The sequence below is a fragment of the Haliotis rufescens genome, unplaced genomic scaffold (genome assembly GCF_023055435.1).
Source record: "Haliotis rufescens isolate VD_foot unplaced genomic scaffold, xgHalRufe1.0.p SCAF_3, whole genome shotgun sequence".
Lineage (NCBI taxonomy): Eukaryota > Metazoa > Mollusca > Gastropoda > Lepetellida > Haliotidae > Haliotis > Haliotis rufescens.
This window is the reverse complement of record NW_025964001.1, coordinates 25,814,612-25,834,743: the sequence shown is the minus strand read 5'-3', so window position 1 is coordinate 25,834,743 and position 20,132 is coordinate 25,814,612. Positions and strand designations below refer to the sequence as shown.

The following is a 20,132-nucleotide window of genomic DNA, read 5'->3' as shown; positions in this document are numbered from 1 at the left end:
CTCAGAAAGTGTTATCCCAAATATAACATTTGTTAATGTATGATCTTTGTTTCTACAGTATGGCCTCAGTTCTATTGGTATGTCATTTGTTCTATAGTATGACCAAGGCTCTATCAGTACGACCTCGGTTCTATAGTATATAGCATACACTGTCTGAAATAATGAACTGTCTATTATTCCGACGCCATAAGATATTGGCCCAAAGCGTCATCTCTGAACCAAAATTTACACACATGACAAAAGTATAGCATATTTTCATATATCTCGAACGTCCATGTATCTTTTGGAAGTATCTGCCTTGACAGTAATATTTTGTGCTTATGGTGATGCCAACAAACTTGGATCTTCTTATAGTCATTACATTCACACAAAGTTTAAGCCCTGTGGCCCTTGGTTCTCAAGAATTACAAAGTGATACCAGTTTCAGGTGATTGCCGCTTTGGTGAAACCCACTAGCATTGGTATGGTACTGACACACCTGGAAACATAATCTGGGTGAACAGAGATTCGACCCCACAATCAAGGGTTTATGGCGTGCCCCGGGGATGCAACCCTGTACAGCGAGTTGCGTCTCCTTAAACGACTGGGCAACCCACGTCCCCCACGGTCATTTGAAATGACAAAACAGATCTGTGAAATATGTTAGGTTTCTGAAATATAACTTTTAATCATTATGGTACATGAAACCATTGACAAAACATAAAACAATGAGAGTTTATAAAATTGCATGTAGATTACAAAAGCAAAGAAACACTTACCTCATACACTCATCGTGATTGGTTTAATTGGCTCACTGTCCGTAAACCATTTTAAACTGGTAAATAAGAAAATTGAATGCATCAACTTTATGCATAGATTAAACAATTTAATGTGAATGCATATCATTTGGGTTGGTTCTCTCAGACTGTGTCAAGGCTAATGAGGTGAGTAACTTTGAAATTTAGTGATCAGTGTTAATGATAATGGTAGTTTCAGTAAGTGAGTTTAGTTTAACACCGAGTGGAACATTATTTCTGTTATATCACGGCGTCTCAGTTTTACGTTGGAGGGAAGCCAAAAGTGATGCAGGTTCCAGAACATTACCACATTGTGCAGCTCACAAGCACGGTTATGGTGTGTGCAACAAAAATCCTAATCTGCGATGGAAACCCACTGTCACTGGATTCTGGTACAATAGGTGAAATTGGGTTTAACGTCGCGTCCAATATTATTGCACTTATACAGCGCCGTGCATGCACGTGTGTGTGGCCGCTTGTACTAGTCCGGACTAATGCCGATTTATAGTGCTAGCTCAGTGAGATACCATGCCGCAGTTTAACATGAATACCCTACTCAGACACAGTATACTGACTCCGAGCCGACCAGTCCGTGTTTTAGCCCCTTAATGCCGAGCGCCAGACAGGGTAACAACAAGTACCATCTTTTAACGTCTTTTGGTATAACGCGGCCGGGGATCGAACCCCTGACCTTCCGTTCTCCGGGCGGACGCTCTACCATTAGACCACGGAGGCGGTCTCTGGTACAATAGAGGGAAGCAGCTGTGCTTAATGAATTGCTGCACCTTAGGCAACAGAGCAACGCATACCCCGACCTCAGGCTCATGACATGGCTGATTATTGTTGTACAAAAGCAGGCGACAGTGTATATTACTCTTAGATTTAATAACGGTTATTCCCAATTCCCAGAATGACAACAGAGTGAGTGAATGTTGTTATATGTCCCAGTCAGCAGTATTTAAATGCATTGATATTCTCATACATGATGACAAACAACAATGGAAAAATGACATTTTGGATGATAGAAATACCATAAATGGTAATAAGTTAAGATCATACAGGCTTTTTTAAATCAGAATTGACTGTTGACAATTATGTATTTAAGCTTAGATATAAGGGCCAACGCTTGTTTTCCTATGTGAAAGTTTACCCCTTGATAGAAACTGGACGCTATTCTGAACCACAAACCCTACTATGTTACAGAATTTGTAAATATTGTTTTAATGTTTTAAATATCCGCACTCTTGAAAATGAAATGCACTTTCTTATATGTTATCCTTTTTATGAAGATTTAAGATATGAATTATTTTATGAAGCTTTAAATATATCCCAATGTTTTTATACCCTTGATGATATGCATAAGTTTTGTTTTATATTGAAATCGGATGACTTACACAATTGTTTATCTAAGACCCTTTTAGTAATGTATAAATGATTATTATCTTTTATTTGAATTGTCTTTAACAATACTTTTCTAGTGCTGAAATTGTTTTATTTTCATACTTTTTATGAATTATATGTTTTATATCTTTTCACCGTGTCTCATAAGCCCTATGGCTGGGCGTTACATAATCTACTTATGTATTTATTTGTATATGGTTTATCTGTAACATTGTACCGCGTGACATGATAATAAACTATATCTCCCCCCCCCCCCCCCCCCCCCCCCCCCCCCCCCTCTCTCTCTCTCTCTATTTAATCTCTGTCCATGGTTCACTGCGTGAGCAGGGTATGAATTTAGTGAAAGCCACAAGCTGTGTTCAAATACCCGGGGCTCAATGATTAAGATGAGTTCATTGATGTTATGATTACATGATCCGTCATGAGTTCGCCTACCTACTCCAAACAGGATATCAACACTGTGTGACTAGTTTGATCGTTGCCGATATAATGACCATATACTACTCAACATTAGCTAAGGACCAGAATAGTCATCTATAGTCAAATATGTGTTCCTTAGCAAAAGTTGAGTAGTATATATGATCAACAACTTTAGAATGTGAGTGAGTGAGTGAGGTTTTATGCCGCATAGTTCAGGGATAAACCAGCAGTACCATGGACATGCAAGGAGCCACAAGCCTTCTCCCACCACTTCCCTTCATGCCAGTCATGAAACATAGTGTGTACAAGCCGGAAGAATTGATGATGATTCAAAACAAAACAAAAAACAAGCAGTTATAAATAATATTTCTCAATTTTATTTTATATAACAAAAACCAATTTGCATTCATATAAAAATATATATTCTAAGACTGACTTCAAACACAGACTGGTTTCACACAATACAGCAGGCAGTGAAACCAAATGCAGTTTGTGCCACTGTAGAGGGGTACTGCCAATACCAATGAGTCACTATTGGTGCTTGCAAGTACTTGCAGAAACAGAAGCAGCCCCCCACCACCATTTCCTCAAAGCCCTCCAAGCCCATGAACATTGCTTCCAAACTTTGACCTTAATCAAGATCCAATAATTACCACGTCTACAAGCAAACCTGCAACACAGGAAGCGAGGGACAGCATATTTCACAATTCCTTCAAAGAATACACTGACCTTTGATAGACATGGATTTTCTCATGATCTGTTAATGTACATGCAAACAAAACGTTCAAGCCAGTCAAGGTCACACTGATTCAGACACTGACAATGACATGACTGTTTTACAAAAATCAGAATGCTGGCCTTCATCTTTGATTCACTTTGACCAGACCTGTTCATCTTAAAAAGATGTACATAAGTGTAATGATAAATGATTTGTAACCAAAATGGTTGTTTCTCGTGACCTTTGTCCTTTTCATGACATTCCAAACGAATTCCCCAGGGCCAGACGTCTATGTAAGATATCTATTGTAAATAATCTTTGTGATAGACATTAGAAAAACCACAGGCAGCAGCAACAAGAAGACCTTAAAGCATCCAATTCAGTCAGTGTGTCCCCTCACAGATATAACTGGTCATGATCCTCCAACATTTGCTTGCAATCACTTACTCCCACTTTTCGTAAACTGAAAGGCAAACGTTTCTGATCACATACATTTTTCCTAACTTGAACACTCGAATATGAATATGATATGGAACATATGCTGTGGCTTTGCAGATCGATCAATGCTCTACCTACACAGCACAACACTTGTGAAAACAGTACAGGTGAGCTTCATTCACATTTTCATTTTTTATGCAAATATCTATTGGAAAATGAAAAATACCTGACATTTCAACTAAAAGAACACAAAACTTTCTGGAGGAAAATTAAATTTGAAATGATCTTTGTTTAAAAACATTTCATTTGTCCTCTTTTTAAAACTATAAATGTTTAGAAAACACAAGTGGTCAATCCTCAATCCAATCAAAAGCTCTAAATCTTCAAAGGAAAGTGGAAAATTTTATGTGCTTCTAAAATATACAATGTATAAGACATTATCCTTGTTCGCCTTTGTGTAACATTCAAACATTAAGTACGAGAACTGACTAGCTCCTACGGGCCAGTGGTTATGACTTTATTATCAAATGTTCCTCTCTCAACTCACCCCACAGTAACAAAACAGCAAACACAAAATAATTATACATGTATATTTTAATACAGTCAACCACCCTTGAATCGAAGTTGAAGGGACGTACGTAAACAAATTATCCGATTTAACAAAAAATGATTAATAAAGAAGGAATACACTTTCACTTGAGACAAAACTTCTGCATGTCTTCTGCTACTGCCCCCACACAGCCTATCCAAATTACTTTTGATTTGTCAATATTAATTTTTAACCCTAAGAAATTATAAAAGGTTGTCAATGTATCATGAGAGGCTTTTAAGCTATCTTCTGTACCGTCTAGCTAAGGTTGGGTATCACCTGCAAATTGTCCTACATTGGTTTCTTCATCATTAAGAGTTATTCCCCTCATGTTGTTATTTTCCTTTATCATAAATCCCAAAATCTCAGCCTCCGGGGATCACCTTCTCTACAGCCCCTGGAATTGTTTCAAAACCGGAAAACCACTTGCTGAAGAATTTATTATTCAAAATATTTACCCATTTCACTTTGTAAGGACCGAAGCCATATCTTTCTAAAACAGCAAGTATAAATGGGTTTGAGACGGTATAAAAAATTCTTTCTCAAAATCAATTAAAAATAGCATGCTAGGTTGGATGCAGTTCAAATGTAATATCATACAGTGTTCTGTACAACCACCAGGAATAAATCCTGTCTGATCTCCATGAAATAATAAATCGAGTGTTATTTTTAATCTATTAGCTATGCAAGTGCTCACAATTTTGTAAAGTGTTTAGTAATGAAATAGGGCACCAGTCTTTAAGAAGTGTTCTTCTCAGTCAGGGAGCGAGTCAGGGAGCTAGTCAGGGAGCTAGTCAGGGATCTAGTCAGGGAGCGAGTCAGGGAGCTAGTCAGGGAGCTAGTCAGGTAGCTAGTCAGGGAGCGAGTCAGGGTGCGAGTCAGGGTGCGAGTCAGGGAGCTAGTCAGGGAGCTAACAAAGGATCATATCTATCTGCAATAGAAGATTTAGAAATGGGGTTGATAATGCCTTCAGACCAATCTGATGGAATCATCCCGTTCAAGAAGTTTGCATTGAACAGGTTCATAGGAAACTGGAACTGATAGCATCATCCTTGTTGTCACACCTACCTATGTTATCCCACTCATGTATGCCCTTGTTGTTACTGTTAATCCTCTACTGTTAATCCTCCACTTGCTATATATATTCTGCACTATGTCCCTCATTTAGTCTTGCTTGACAACGGTATAAGGATCTATACCGAAACGTCGCTTTTTACAGTATTAAAGAAGTTGTTATCCATAAAATTGTGTCTATCTTGTCATCCGCGAACTTCTAAGTAATGCCTATCAAACAAGTAATGCCTATCAAACAAGAAACTGGAACATCTTTCGTTTTTCAACACCTCAGTTGGGATATTATCATAACCTTGAGCCTCTGGCTTAGCCGAGCTGAGTGCCTCCCACACTTCCTCGTGTGTGACAGCTCTGTTCAAATCTAATCTTATCCGTGTTTGGAGCCTCAGTCTTTTGATCATTCACAGTTTCATCAGAGTAATTACAATTAGGTAGGTCACTGTACTCTTTCCACTGTTTCAACACAGCATCTTTATTATCGGTGATACTTCCATCCTCCAGTCTCACTTTCATTGCCACTGATTTCCTCCTCTCATTTCCCACGCCTATTTTCTTCCAGAATTCTTTGTTTTCCTCATCGCACACAGTTTCTAACTCTGACAAGTTTCTCGGATATCTTTTCTCTGTGCTTGTCTTTTTGCTTTATCAAAAAGTTTTGTTTTTTTAATATAATCAGCTCTTAGATGTCGTCTGCTTGGCCCTTTACTTCTACACCATACTCGCTCTGCTGCACACATATTATTTCACATGAGAGTTAGGCCGTGGAGCGGGCGAGTGCCTGCAAGCCGAAGTCAAGGGGTCTGTTAGTGATGCCATCCTGATGCCCTTCAAGACTCGGTATTTCAGCGCCAGGTTCCAGTCGGAACTCAAACCGCTGCAACAAGTTGGCGGCAAACAGGAACAGCTCCATCATCACCAGGGGTTCCCCCAAACACGTGCGAGGCCCTGAACACAAAACAACAGACAAGATCTAGTCAGTGAGTGAGAGAGTTTGGTTTTACGCTGCTTTCAGCAGTATTCCAGCAATATCACGGCGGGAATGGGCTTCACACATTGTACCCATGTCGGGAATCGAACCCGGGGCCTCGGCGTGACGAGCGAAACTTTAACCACTAGGCTACCCTAAGATCTAGTGAGTGAGTGAAGGTAGCAATAAGACAGCTTTATCACGATGGCCATTATATGCTGGACAGGACTGCTTATCTCCAGCCAACGTTAAATGAATCCTTGTAATGTTTGTCCTCTGGGACATGTTGTTCGAGACATGGTGGTGTACTCACCTGCCCCAAATGGCATGAAAGCCGGGTTCTTGATGATCTTGCCCTCCTCGTCTATCCAGCGTTCGGGGCGGAACACTTCCGGTTTTGTCCATAACTCAGGGTCCATGTGGCAGGAATAAAGATGGAACACCACGAGGTCGTTGACGTCGAGATTGTAGCCTCCGATCTCCACTGGTTTCACCACAGAGTGCGGGGGTGCCATCGGCGCTAGGGAAACGTGACACAAACAATCACATAAAAAAGGACAACGGGGAAGGAGGTATGAAGGCAATTGACATTTCCACAAACACCCCTGCCTCACCCTGTGACATCCTGATCCACCCGGTGACACACCTTGATCCACCCCTGCCCCGCCCGGTGACACACCTTGATCCACCCCTTCCCCGCTCTGTGACACATCCTGATATCCACCCCTGCCCCACCCGGTGACACTCCTTGATCCACCCCTTCCCCGCCCGGTGACACACCCTGATCGAGCCCTGCCACGCCTGGTGACACCCCCTGATGCACCCCTGCCCCGCCTGGTGACACACCTTGATCCACCCCTTCCCCGCCCGGTGACACACCCTGATCCACCCTTTCAACGCTCTGTGACACATCCTGATATCCACCCCTTCCCCACCCAGTGACAGACCCTGATTCCCCCCGTGATCCACCCAGTGATCCCCCCGATCCACCCCTGCCCCACCCAGTGATAAAACCGAGCCACCCCTTCCTTGCTCAATGAACGCCCCTGCCCCACATAGTGATTACACCGATTCCCCCAATTCACCCCTGCCCCGCCCTGTGACCCACCGAGGGATTAACCCGATCCACCCCTGCCCGCCTGGTGACACACCCTGATCCACCCCTTCCCCTGCCGATGACACACCCTTATCCGCCCCTTCCCTGCCAGAGATCCATCCTTGTCAAGCCCTGTGACACACACTGACCCAACCCTGACCCGCCCTGTGACACACCCTGAGCCACCCCTTCCCCGGCCGGTGACACACCCTTATCCACCACTTCCCCGCCCAGTGACACACCCTGAGACACCCCTGGCGCATACAGTGATTCCAGCGATCAATCCTTGTCAAGTCATGTGACACACTCTGATTCACCCCTGACCCGCCCTGTGATCCACCCCTGACCCGCCCAGTGACACACTCTGATCCACCCCTGCCAGTGACTCACCTACGGACGCCAGGCGCAGGACTTCGTTGAGGGTGGCGACTATGTAAGTCAGCTTGTCCTTGTCCGCCAGACTCACGGGCCGCCCACCGCCCGTCTCCTACAGCAAGGAGTGAGACGGTGTTGTTTCAATTGTACAAGGTTATCAGCCAATTTAAAATCAAATTTAACATGCATCGTTTTACAAATCCGCTATTTCGGACAGACATGAGTATGCCCTACCTTCTTGACTGCGTCCAGGCAACGCTGCTGGATGTCTGGGAAGCGCGCCATGTACAGCAAAAACCACTGCAGCGCCACAGACGTCGCCTCCGACCCTGCCAGGAATAGGTCCACAGTGGTCCGGAACACGTCCTCCACAGCGACTGAAACAAGCATCCCACTACACAACACGTGTCACTGCACGGGAAAGGCACTAACGCACGAGAAGAGTGCCGGAATTTGGAGTGAGTGAGTGAGTGAGTGGGTGAGTGGGTGGGTGGGTGAGTGAGTGAGATTTTACGCCGCTTTGAGCAATATTTAGCAATATCACGGCGGGGGCCACCATAAATGGGCTTCACACATTGTGCCCATGTCGGGAATCGAACCCGGGTCTTCAGCCTGACGAGCTAACGCTTTAACCACTGGGCTACCCGACCGCCCCTGCCAGAATTTGGAAATATGTATGTATGAATGTAATGGTGTTCAGTGCCCGGAAGACACGTCCATTCTTTGCTACAGTTCCACAGTGTTGCACAGTGTTGTGCCGTGAAATTCTCAATTCCACCTACTTTTACTGTCCCCTTCTTGCTCTGTCTTCAGGAAGAGGTCAATGAAGTCTCTCAGGTTATCGGGGTCAAAGTCCACCCTGTGCTCGTTCACTTTCTTCACCACAAACTCCTGCAATTTCTTGTCGTTGTTTATCATCTTCTGCGCCTACAACATCACCATGGCAACGTGAAAAGGCAAAACATCCATCTTCCATGGCAACATGGAAAGCGAAAATAATTTCAAATAGTCCAGCTCAAATTTGACAAATGTATATGAAACAAATTCTGCTTTTCTAAAATGTTAACAACCATAGAAACATTGAAAAGTGATCAAAGCAAGAGCCAAGTTTCCATGTGTTGTTCAGAACGTGGCAGTGATGTATCCATGTAAAGTGCATTTGGTCCTGGTGTCAGTTGTTAACGCTGCTGGCGAGGTACATCTAATAAGAATTTCTTAAACTCTTCCATGTTTTCATCATACATGTTTTATTTGCTTGTTGTTTAAAGCCGCACTCAGCAACATTTCAACTATATAACGGCGGTCTGTAAATAATCCAGTCAGGACCAGACAATCCATTTATTGACATCATGAGCATCGATCCACGCAATTTGAATACGATGACGTGCATCAAACCAAGTCAGCGAGCCTGACCACCCGATCCTGTTAGACGCCTCTCACGACAAGCATAGTCGCCTGTTACGGCAAGAATGGGTTGCTGAAGACCAATTCTAACCTGGATCTTCACGGGTGCATCATACATGTACATACTCGTCAAGTACAAGCATGCATTATGGATAGTCGTATGGATGGAGACATTATACTGTGGATATAGCACCTCACAGAACTCTTTAAAGCCTTATCCTTCAACAGTTGAAAGGGAACGAAGGTTTTCACCACCATCAACACAGCTTTCTTTATTACATCTTTGTTGTGACTTGAACAGTGCTACAGTCTGAATGTCTTGTTGAATCGGGGATACATCGCTACTGACCTACAAGATTGTATGCTACTTATCTTTACTACTATCAGTTACTTACTACGTTATGTTTGTATGTGGTTTAGTTTTGCACATACTGGATTATCCAGGGTCCTGGCATTCAACTCGTAAGCTATGAATAGGAGATAGGCCAAGATGTAAATAATACAAACATTACAGTTTACTTCAGTAGAATTCTTAGGATAAAATGGTTTTCACAAACTTGTCTCTATCCGTATAAACTTATATACTCAACAACAAAAGTTCCCGTGACACCAATATTTTAGTGTATTTTTCAAACAAGTAAAGTTTGGTTTTCAATAATGTAGTACATGTATGGAGTCAAGTCACAAAAACGCAACTGCTACAGAAAAGCATGCATTCCATGCAAAAGTTGACTTTTATGCACGCCCGATGCATTTCACTTCCCAAGAATGGGTACAAAAACATGTGCGTTAACGGGATTTCATATGCATTGTTTAGCATCGTGCTGACAACAACCACTCAGAAAAACAACAAAATTACGCAATTACTCAACATTACGAAATGCCACGCCTGTCCGAAAATGAGCGTCTGCGAGCCATTGGTATGCTTGAAGCAGGATCGAGTCAACGTGATATTGCAAGACTATTTAACGTCCACAGAAACACCATTTGGTGTTTATGGCAACGTTGGCAACAGACGAATGCAGTCAGAGACCATAACCAATAATCGACAAGACAAATGAATTCGAACAACACACCTACGAAATCGATTCCAGCAAGCAACAGTGACTGCCAGAAACATTCCTAGCCTTCGACGAATATCTTCACAAACCGTACGACGCCGCCTCAGATGTGCAGGGATTGTCGCCAGAAGACCCGACAGACGTCCCATTTTGACAGGAAACCACCGTCAAGCACGTCTACAGTGGTGCAGACAGCGTCTACGCTGGACGGCCATGCAGTGGGGACAAGTTCTATTCACTGACGAGTCTGTTTTTCCCCTCAGTCACAGCGATGGACGGATTCGAGTGTGCCGACGTCGAGGGGAACGTTACGTCAATCATTGTGTCATGGAAGAAGATCGGTTAGGGGCGGCAGCGTTATGGTATGGGGTGGGATTACAGCAAGACAGAGGACCAGTTTGATAGTGGTACAGGGAAATCTCAATGGACAGCGCTACCGCGACGGGATCATCGGCCCTGTTGTCCTACCGTTTTTGCGTCGTCATGGCCCAGGCACTACCTTTCAACATGACAACGCCCGGCCTCATATTGCTCGACTTCTTCAGGATTCTCTTCAACAAAACAACGTGAATGTCACATGTGGGATGTGATGGATCGGCGCCTTCGACGTCAACCACGTGTTCCAAAGACACTCCAGGAACTTCGAAACATGCTCCTGCAGATATGGACAGATATTCCACAGGACTTTGTGCGACGCCTGGTCCATTCCATGAGACGAAGATGTGTTGCTTGCAAAGGCAACCAGGGGTGGACACACACGCTATTGATTTGTAAATTGACGTTTTGGCATGTTCATGGTTTTTTTAATGAAAACACGCATTTTCTGAAGTCAGTATGGCAAAGTAAACCACTTACAGGAGTCTTTTATCAGTTGCAAACCGAAATTGTTTCAGATTTGGTAAAAGAACATAACTTTGCATTAAATCTTATTCAGTGTCACAGGAACTTTTGTTGTTCTGTATATATCTATATGCATAAGTCACAGCGCAAGGGAGAATTGCTTATTGAATTCTTGCGTATGTTCACATAATGCTGTGCAGATATACTTCGGTTTCTTCATGGCTTTTTATGGTGTTTTTTGCAGTATTAGATTGATCATTATTTATCACATTGAATTTACTTTTTACAAATCCAAATTCATATTCCCCGTATTTTCAAACACCACTGACCATATAACGTCCTAATGTACGCTAATATAGTTTATATACAGTAAACTACGGTTTTAACGAACTCAAAGGGACCCCTCATTTTAGTTCGTTATAACCGTAGTTCGTTATAAGCATATATACAGCATATATACAAAACAAATGGCCTGGATATAAAGTTCGTTATATCGGTCAGTTCGTTATAAGCATGTTCGTTATATCGTAGTTAACTGTTGTTGATGTAATAAGGTTGTTATTACTTGTATTAAGTTGTATAATGAAACGTGCCGTTATTATCGCCTAGCCAGTGTTGCTTCATTTACGTTACCTACTTCGAAAACGATGAGGAGAGTCGATTGTTTTGCATTTGTAGATGGTTTCTAAGTCATTGAAGTGGTTCCCCCTTTAAAAAAATCACTGTATACCACAAAGAGAAAATATAATTTATCCTCAGAAAACGTTTCCGTTTTGTAGCTGACATATCACGTTGTCTCTCGAAAGGGGCGTAACTCACCAAGGGAAATAACTCACCCGAGAACTTGAAAACTATTTTACTACTCGAGTAGTAGCTCTACCCGAATCGTACTCGGGTACCAGGGTACCCGTTTCGACCCTGGTGGCCACGAGGCAACAACAGACTTCTCTCAATACGGCCACACGACAACATCCTGCGGCGCTACTTACTGGCGTCGGGTCAAGAATAGGTCTTCAGCAACCCATGCTTGCAGTAAAAGGCGACTATGCTTGTTGTAAGAGGCGACTAACGGGATCGGGTGGTCAGGCTCGCTGACTTGGTTGATGCATGTCATCGATCCCAATGGATCGATGTTCATGATGTAAATCACTGGATTATTTACAGACCGCCGACATATAGCTGGAATATTGCTGAGTGCAGCGTTAAACAACAAACCAACCAACCAAACCAACTTACTGGCGCATCTCCCCGGATGTACCTGATCCACGGGAAGAAGTTTTCAGGGACCTGGATACCAGCGTTCTTGAAGAGGAACTCCAGGTACCCCAGCAGCTCCTTGAACTCCTTGTCTGTGTACTCAAACCTACAACATAGACACACACAAGACACACTAGACTCGTGTACCAAGGGTAAGCCACCAGCTCCTTGAACTCCTTGTCAGTGTACTCAAACCTACAACATAGACACACACAAGACACACTAGACTCGTGTACCAAGGGTAACCCACCAGCTCCTTGAACTCTTTGTCTGTGTACTCAAACCTACAACATAGACACACACAAGACACACTAGACTCGTGTACCAAGGGTAAGCCACCAGCTCCTTGAACTCCTTGTCAGTGTACTCAAACCTACAACATAGACACACACAAGACACACTAGACTCGTGTAACAAGGGTAACCCACCAGCTCCTTGAACTCTTTGTCTGTGTACTCAAACCTACAACATAGACACACACAAGACACACTAGACTCGTGTACCAAGGGTAACCAACCAGTTCCTTGACCTCCTTGTCTGTGTACTCAAACCTACAACACAGACCCACACCAAAAACACTAGACTTGTGTACAAAGGGTAACCAACCAGTTCTTTGACCTCCTTGTCTGTGTACTCAAACCTACAACACAGACCAACACCAAAAACACTAGACTCGTGTACCAAGGGTAACCCACCAGCTCCTTGAACTCTTTGTCTGTGTACTCAAACCTACAACATAGACACACACAAGACACACTAGACTCGTGTACCAAGGGTAACCAACCAGTTCCTTGACCTCCTTGTCTGTGTACTCAAACCTACAACACAGACCCACACCAAAAACACTAAGACTCGTGTACCAAGGGTAACCCATCAGGTCCTTGAACTCCTTGTCAGTGTACTCAAACCTACAGCATAGATCCACACCAAAAACACTAGACTCGTGTACCAAGGGTAACCAACCAGTTCCTTGACCTCCTTGTCAGTGTACTCAAACCTACAACACAGACCCACACCAACAACACTTAGATTCGTGTACCAAGGGTAACCCACCAGTTCCTTGACCTCCTTGTCTGTGTACTCAAACCTACAGCATAGACCCACACCAAAAACACTAGACTCGTGTACCAAGGGTAACCAACCAGTTCCTTGACCTCCTTGTCTGTGTACTCAAACCTACAACACAGATCCACACCAAAAACACTAGACTCGTGTACCAAGGGTAACCCACCAGCTCCTTGAACTCCTTGTCTGTGTACTCAAACCTACAACATAGACACACACAAGACACACTAGACTCGTGTACCAAGGGTAACCAACCAGTTCCTTGACCTCCTTGTCTGTGTACTCAAACCTACAACACAGACCCACACCAAAAACACTAAGACTCGTGTACCAAGGGTAACCCACCAGCTCCTTGAACTCCTTGTCAGTTGCTCAAACCTACAGCATAGATCCACAACAAAAACACTAGACTCGTGTACCAAGGGTAACCAACCAGTTCCTTGACCTCCTTGTCTGTGTACTCAAACCTACAACACAGACCCACACCAAAAAAACTAAGATTCGTGTACCAAGGGTAACCCACCAGCTCCTTGAACCCCTTGTCAGTGTACTCAAACCTACAACACAGACCCACACCAAAAACACTTAGATTCGTGTACCAAGGGTAACCCACCAGTTCCTTGACCTCCTTGTCTGTGTACTCAAACCTACAACACAGACCCACACCAAAAACACTAAGATTCGTGTACCAAGGGTAACCCACCAGTTCCTTGACCTACAAGTCTTACCTCTCCCCGAACCTGATGTTTCATGTGATGTTACCTCCCCCTGAATACGATGTTAGATATGATGTTACCTCTCCCCGAAAACAATGTTTTGTATGGTGTTACCTCTCCCCGAACACGATGTTACATATGTTACCTCTCCCCGAACACAATGTTACATATGTTACCTCTCCCCGAACACAATGTTACATATGTTACCTCTCCCCGAACACAATGTTACATATGTTACCTCTCCCCGAACACAATGTTACATATGTTACCTCTCCCTGAACACGATGTTACATATGTTACCTCTCCCCGAACACAATGTTTTGTATGGTGTTACCTCTTCCCGAGCACGATGTTACATATGATGTTACCTCTCCCCGAACACAATGTTACATATGTTACCTCTCCCCGAACACAATGTTACATATGTTACCTCTCCCCGAACACAATGTTACATATGTTACCTCTCCCCGAACACAATGTTACATATGTTACCTCCCCCCGAACACAATGTTTTGTACGGTGTTACCTCTCCCCGAACACGATGTTACATATGTTACCTCTCCCCGAACACAATGTTACATATGTTACCTCTCCCCGAACACAATGTTACATATGTTACCTCTCCCCGAACACAATGTTACATATGTTACCTCTTCCTGAACACAATGTTACATATGTTACCTCTCCCCGAACACAATGTTACATATGTTACCTCTCCCCGAACACAATGTTACATATGTTACCTCTCCCCGAACACAATGTTACATATGTTACTTCTCCCCGAACACAATGTTACATATGTTACCTCTCCCCGAACACAATGTTACATATGTTACCTCTCCCTGAACACGATGTTACATATGTTACCTCTCCCCGAACACAATGTTTTGTATGGTGTTACCTCTTCCCGAGCACGATGTTACATATGATGTTACCTCTCCCCGAACACAATGTTACATATGTTACCTCTCCCCGAACACGATGTTACATATGTTACCTCTCCCCGAACACAATGTTACATATGTTACCTCTCCCCGAACACAATGTTACATATGTTACCTCTCCCCGAACACAATGTTACATATGTTACCTCTTCCTGAACACAATGTTACATATGTTACCTCTCCCCGAACACAATGTTACATATGTTACCTCTCCCCGAACACAATGTTACATATGTTACCTCTCCCCGAACACAATGTTACATATGTTACCTCTCCCCGAACACAATGTTACATATGTTACCTCTCCCCGAACACAATGTTTTGTATGGTGTTACCTCTCCCCGAACACAATGTTACATATGTTACCTCTCCCCGAACACAATGTTACATATGTTACCTCTCCCCGAACACAATGTTACATATGTTACCTCTCCCCGAACACAATGTTACATATGTTACCTCTCCCCGAACACAATGTTACATATGTTACCTCTCCCCGAACACGATGTTACATATGTTACCTCTCCCCGAACACAATGTTACATATGTTACCTCTCCCCAAACACGATGCTACATATGTTACCTCTCCCCGAACACGATGTTACATATGTTACCTCTCCCCGAACACGATGCTACATATGTTACCTCTCCCAGAACACGATGCTACATATGTTACCTCTCCCCGAACACGATGTTATGTATGGTGTTACCTCTCCCCGAACACGATGTTACATATGTTACCTCTCCCCGAACACGATGTTACATATGTTACCTCTCCCCGAACACAATGTTATGTATGGTGTTACCTCTCCCCGAACACGATGTTACATATGTTACCTCTCCCCGAACACGATGTTACATATGTTACCTCTCCCCGAACACAATGTTACATATGTTACCTCTCCCCGAACACAATGTTATGTATGGTGTTACCTCTCCCTGAACACGATGTTACATATGTTACCTCTCCCCGAACACGATGTTACATATGTTACCTCTCCCCGAGCACGATTTTATATATGATGTTACCTCTCCCCGAACACGATGCTACATATGTTACCTCTCCCCGAACACGATGTTGCATATGATGTTGGCCACAGCATTTGCCAGGTACGGCTTGATGTTGAAGCTGCGCCCGTCCAGGTCCTCCCACGCCTCGATCAGGATGCTACACTCCTCGAATATGCGCTCCTCCAGGGAACGCTTCCCAACCCCCAGGTTCCTCAGGGCCACGACAGCGAATTTCCTCATGTGGCGCCATTGGTCGCCATTACTCCAGAACACACCTGTATGTGATAAGAGAGTTGCATGTATAGCTACCTATGTGGACAATGTGTGACTACAAGTGTTTGCAAGATACTCACGTTATGCGAGAGAGCATCTTCCCGAGGCAAGAGAGTTAATTGACTACAAAAGTCCAGTTTCCACCCTTGCCGAACTAGGCTGGTATTATGGAGTTACATTTTGGCCGGACTAACGAGTCTATGCATAGTCCAATCAAAATCGCGCACCGAAATCGAAATCCGGTTCGTAGAGTGTCATGCAGATTTCGGTCGACTGCAGGATTTGCAAAGCATGTGCACCGCTAACCCGCTGTCAACAGATATTTTCTAAATCTTTTCATGTTTTTCATCAAGGTGCTCACGTGATGTGATGCACTTCGCGATGTCAGACTCGTTTTATCACAATATAGATCTTGATTATCGATCCGATCGTCTTGCCTGGGCGCCACCGTTTTGTTTGAAACAAATGCAAGTGATACGAGAGGTGGAATCTGATTGGTCAATAGGAAAGGCATGGAAAGGACATAACTCGTAATAGCCACTGGTGGCGCTACGATCGAGCCCAGGAATTCCAGCTTAAACTGGACTTTTAAAGTCAGTTAACTCTCTTGCCTCAGGAAGATGACCGTTCTTATGCCTATTGGCCCCCAAGTACCTAAAAGGCGACTATACTTGTCGTAAGAGGCGACTAACGGGATGGGGTGCTCAGGCTCGCTGACTTGGTTGATGCATATCATCGTATCCCAATTGCGTGGATCGATGCTCATGGTGTCAATAACTGGATTATCTGGTCCTGACTCGAATATTTACAGACCGCCGTCATATAGCTAGTATCAAACAACAAAACAAAAAAAACACAACAAAAGACAATCATGTCTCTCACTTTCCTTGATATGTTTTTGATGGTCATGGTTGGATGGTTAATAGTAAAACCACTTTCCTTTTTGTTGTTTATGGTCGTAGTCGGGTGGTCTACAGCTTTACAGTCAAACAGGTATTCCCTCTGTCACCGGGACAACTCACACTCACACTCACACTCACACTCACCTTTCCCCTTGAAGATTTTGTCGATGATATAGATCCAGTTGGGTCTGTTGATGACGTAGCTGCCCTTGTTCACCAGAGTGTCGCGTACAAGACTGGGGCCGCACACCACCACCGTCGTCATCGGCCCTATCTTCAGCCTGAACACGTCGCCGTAACGTAATCGCAGCTTCATCATGAAGCGATGGACGTCCTTGATGCCGGCCATCTGCGGCATGTTGCCCACGACGGGGAACGCAAAAGGCCCGGGTGGCCGTTTCTTCCCATCCCTTCTAAGGAGCAGATAGCCTAGAAGCAGGGTGGACGAGAAGACGAGGACAGTGCGGATTGAGACGGATACATCCGGGGGTAGAAACGACTGCACACGTTCCAACGCAGGGGTCAGGTACTCCCTGACCGTGGACAGTGCTGAGCCCATAATTAGTATTGAAGAAGTATTGTGTCTGTATATTTCAAATTCTCAGACCACACAGATCATGTCCTGCTGTCTGTGACAGTTCGCTGCCTGTTTGTACCACCACGGACTTGTGTAACTATCTGTTGCGTTTCCTATCCAGGTTATATAGGTCCGTATTACCACACAGTCGTGTCTATTACGTGGAGTGCGGGACTGTCCAAGATTCGGGCCTCTACCGCAGGGCTGACATCGGATTCCTGTTCTGCGCACCAAGCCTACTGCCCTCACACGGAGCCAGGGCGAGCGTCCTATATTTTGACCTACATGTGGTGTACCTGTAGGTCAAAATATAGGACGCTCGACCTGGCGAAGTGAAGCAACGCGAACGTCGTCTGTGAACTGTTGATCTACAATGTATACAAAGACGGGTATACAAAGACGGGTATAAGCGACGAATGCGATGTTTGCTACAGACGTTGCCCAACTATGCAGTCATGAATCAATGCTGCCTGATTGCAACACAGCAGGATATTGTCGCTACGTCCACTTGGAGATCTCTTTCTCTATAGTCATTCACTCACTCATGATGGATAATACCTGACGATCGTTTAACTAAATCAGTACTCGCCAAGGATTGGGTTGTATGGCTTGTATTGTATCGCTGACGTCGGTTCGGGGGGGGGGGGGGGGGGGGGGGGTAAATGCATCAGGATGTACATGAATTCTTTATATATTTTAATATGGTGGTGTTGAATGTATTAACATGTTTGTAATGTATACATGATGTTGTACAAGTATAATTTTGTACCTCATAGAAAGAATGAATCATCATCCTTCATATTACTGGACTACTTCTGGGCACCTAAATTAACAGTGCCAGATGGTGATACGGCCTAATCCTATAACCCCTTATAGTTACTCTATCCAAAATCAAAGGAAGGCACAGTTGGGGTGAACCACCATATACAATCAGCATCGTTGACTTGAACCTGTCTTCAAACAAAGTGACACTATAAACCACTTGTTGTGGAGACTTACATGATAAGGAGGAAGACAGACACATGACAGACAGATACATACTCTAGGTAGAAGACCAGTCATTGGTGTCATTCTCTACAGTCGATAAAGGAGTGTCTTGAACCAATACACTTGCTCACACAATAGTTCACGAATGCACCATTCACGACATGTGTGACTGTGTTGGGAAGACTCCCATTAGGGCTGTTGGACCACAAGGTTGTGGGATTTAGCTAACAGTTCCACAACGTTTACACATCCTTGTGTTTGTCTGTCTTTTGTTTAACTCTGCTCTAAGCAATATTCCAGCTATATGAGGGCAGTTTGTAAATATTCGAGTCTGGGCCAGACAATCCAGTAATTGACATCATGAGCATCGATCCACGCAACTGGATGACATGCATCAACCAAGTCAGCGGGCCTGTCCACACGATCCTGTTAACCGTCGCCTCTTACGACAAGCATAGTCGCCTTTCACAGCAAGCATGGGATGCTTAAGACCTATTCTACCCCGGATCTTCACGGACCAAGTCCTTGTGTGACAAATTGTCTTTTCCATGCTACCCCGTCATAGTTGCCCAGATCATGGCGCTGAGCCTGACGTATGTGCCACACTCACCCCTCTCACAATAATCCACCGCTTGCAGCTGTCACATGGCTCAGGGGACACCGCCTGGATGTATGGAAGTACGTCTGCACCTTCGTTACCATGGCAGTAGCTCTGATAGTGTACCTTGGTTACCATGACAATAGGTCTGATAGTGTATCTTGGTTACCATGACAATAGGTCTGATAGTGTACCTTGTTACCAGGGTAGTAGGTTTGATAGTGTACCTTGTTACCATGGTAGCAGGTCTGATAGTGTACCTTGTTACCAAGGTAGTAGGTTTGATAGTGTACCTTGTTACCAAGGTAGCAGGTCTGATAGTGTACCTTGTTGCCATGGTAGTAGGTCTGATAGTGTACCTTGTTACCATGGTAGTAGGTCTGATGGTGTACCTTGTTTCCATGGTAGTAGGTCTGATAGTGTATCTTGTTTCCATGGTAGTAGGTCTGATAGTGTACCTTGTTACCATGGTAGTAGGTCTGATAGTGTACCTTGTTTCCATGGTAGAAGGTCTGATAGTGTATCTTGTTTCCATGGTAGTAGGTCTGATAGTGTACCTTGTTACCGTGGTAGTAGGTCTGATAGTGTACCTTGTTACCGTGGTAGTAGGTCTGATAGTGTACCTTGTTTCCATGGTAGTAGG

At 44.0% G+C, this 20,132-nt stretch overlaps 1 protein-coding gene across 1 annotated transcript; it reads right to left on the bottom strand.

The window, feature by feature from the left end:
• Positions 1–5,690: 5,690 nt before the first annotated feature.
• LOC124144711 (cytochrome P450 2J4-like) lies at positions 5,691–18,181 on the bottom strand. Its single transcript, XM_048403956.1, has 8 exons — positions 17,472–18,181; positions 16,202–16,427; positions 12,396–12,522; positions 8,637–8,781; positions 8,089–8,231; positions 7,870–7,966; positions 6,697–6,903; positions 5,691–6,361 (listed from the first exon to the last, which is right to left on the bottom strand). Exons 1-8 carry the CDS (start codon positions 17,884–17,886, stop codon positions 6,171–6,173), a joined length of 1,551 nt encoding a protein of 516 aa, XP_048259913.1. The 5' UTR covers positions 17,887–18,181; the 3' UTR covers positions 5,691–6,170.
• Positions 18,182–20,132: the final 1,951 nt, after the last annotated feature.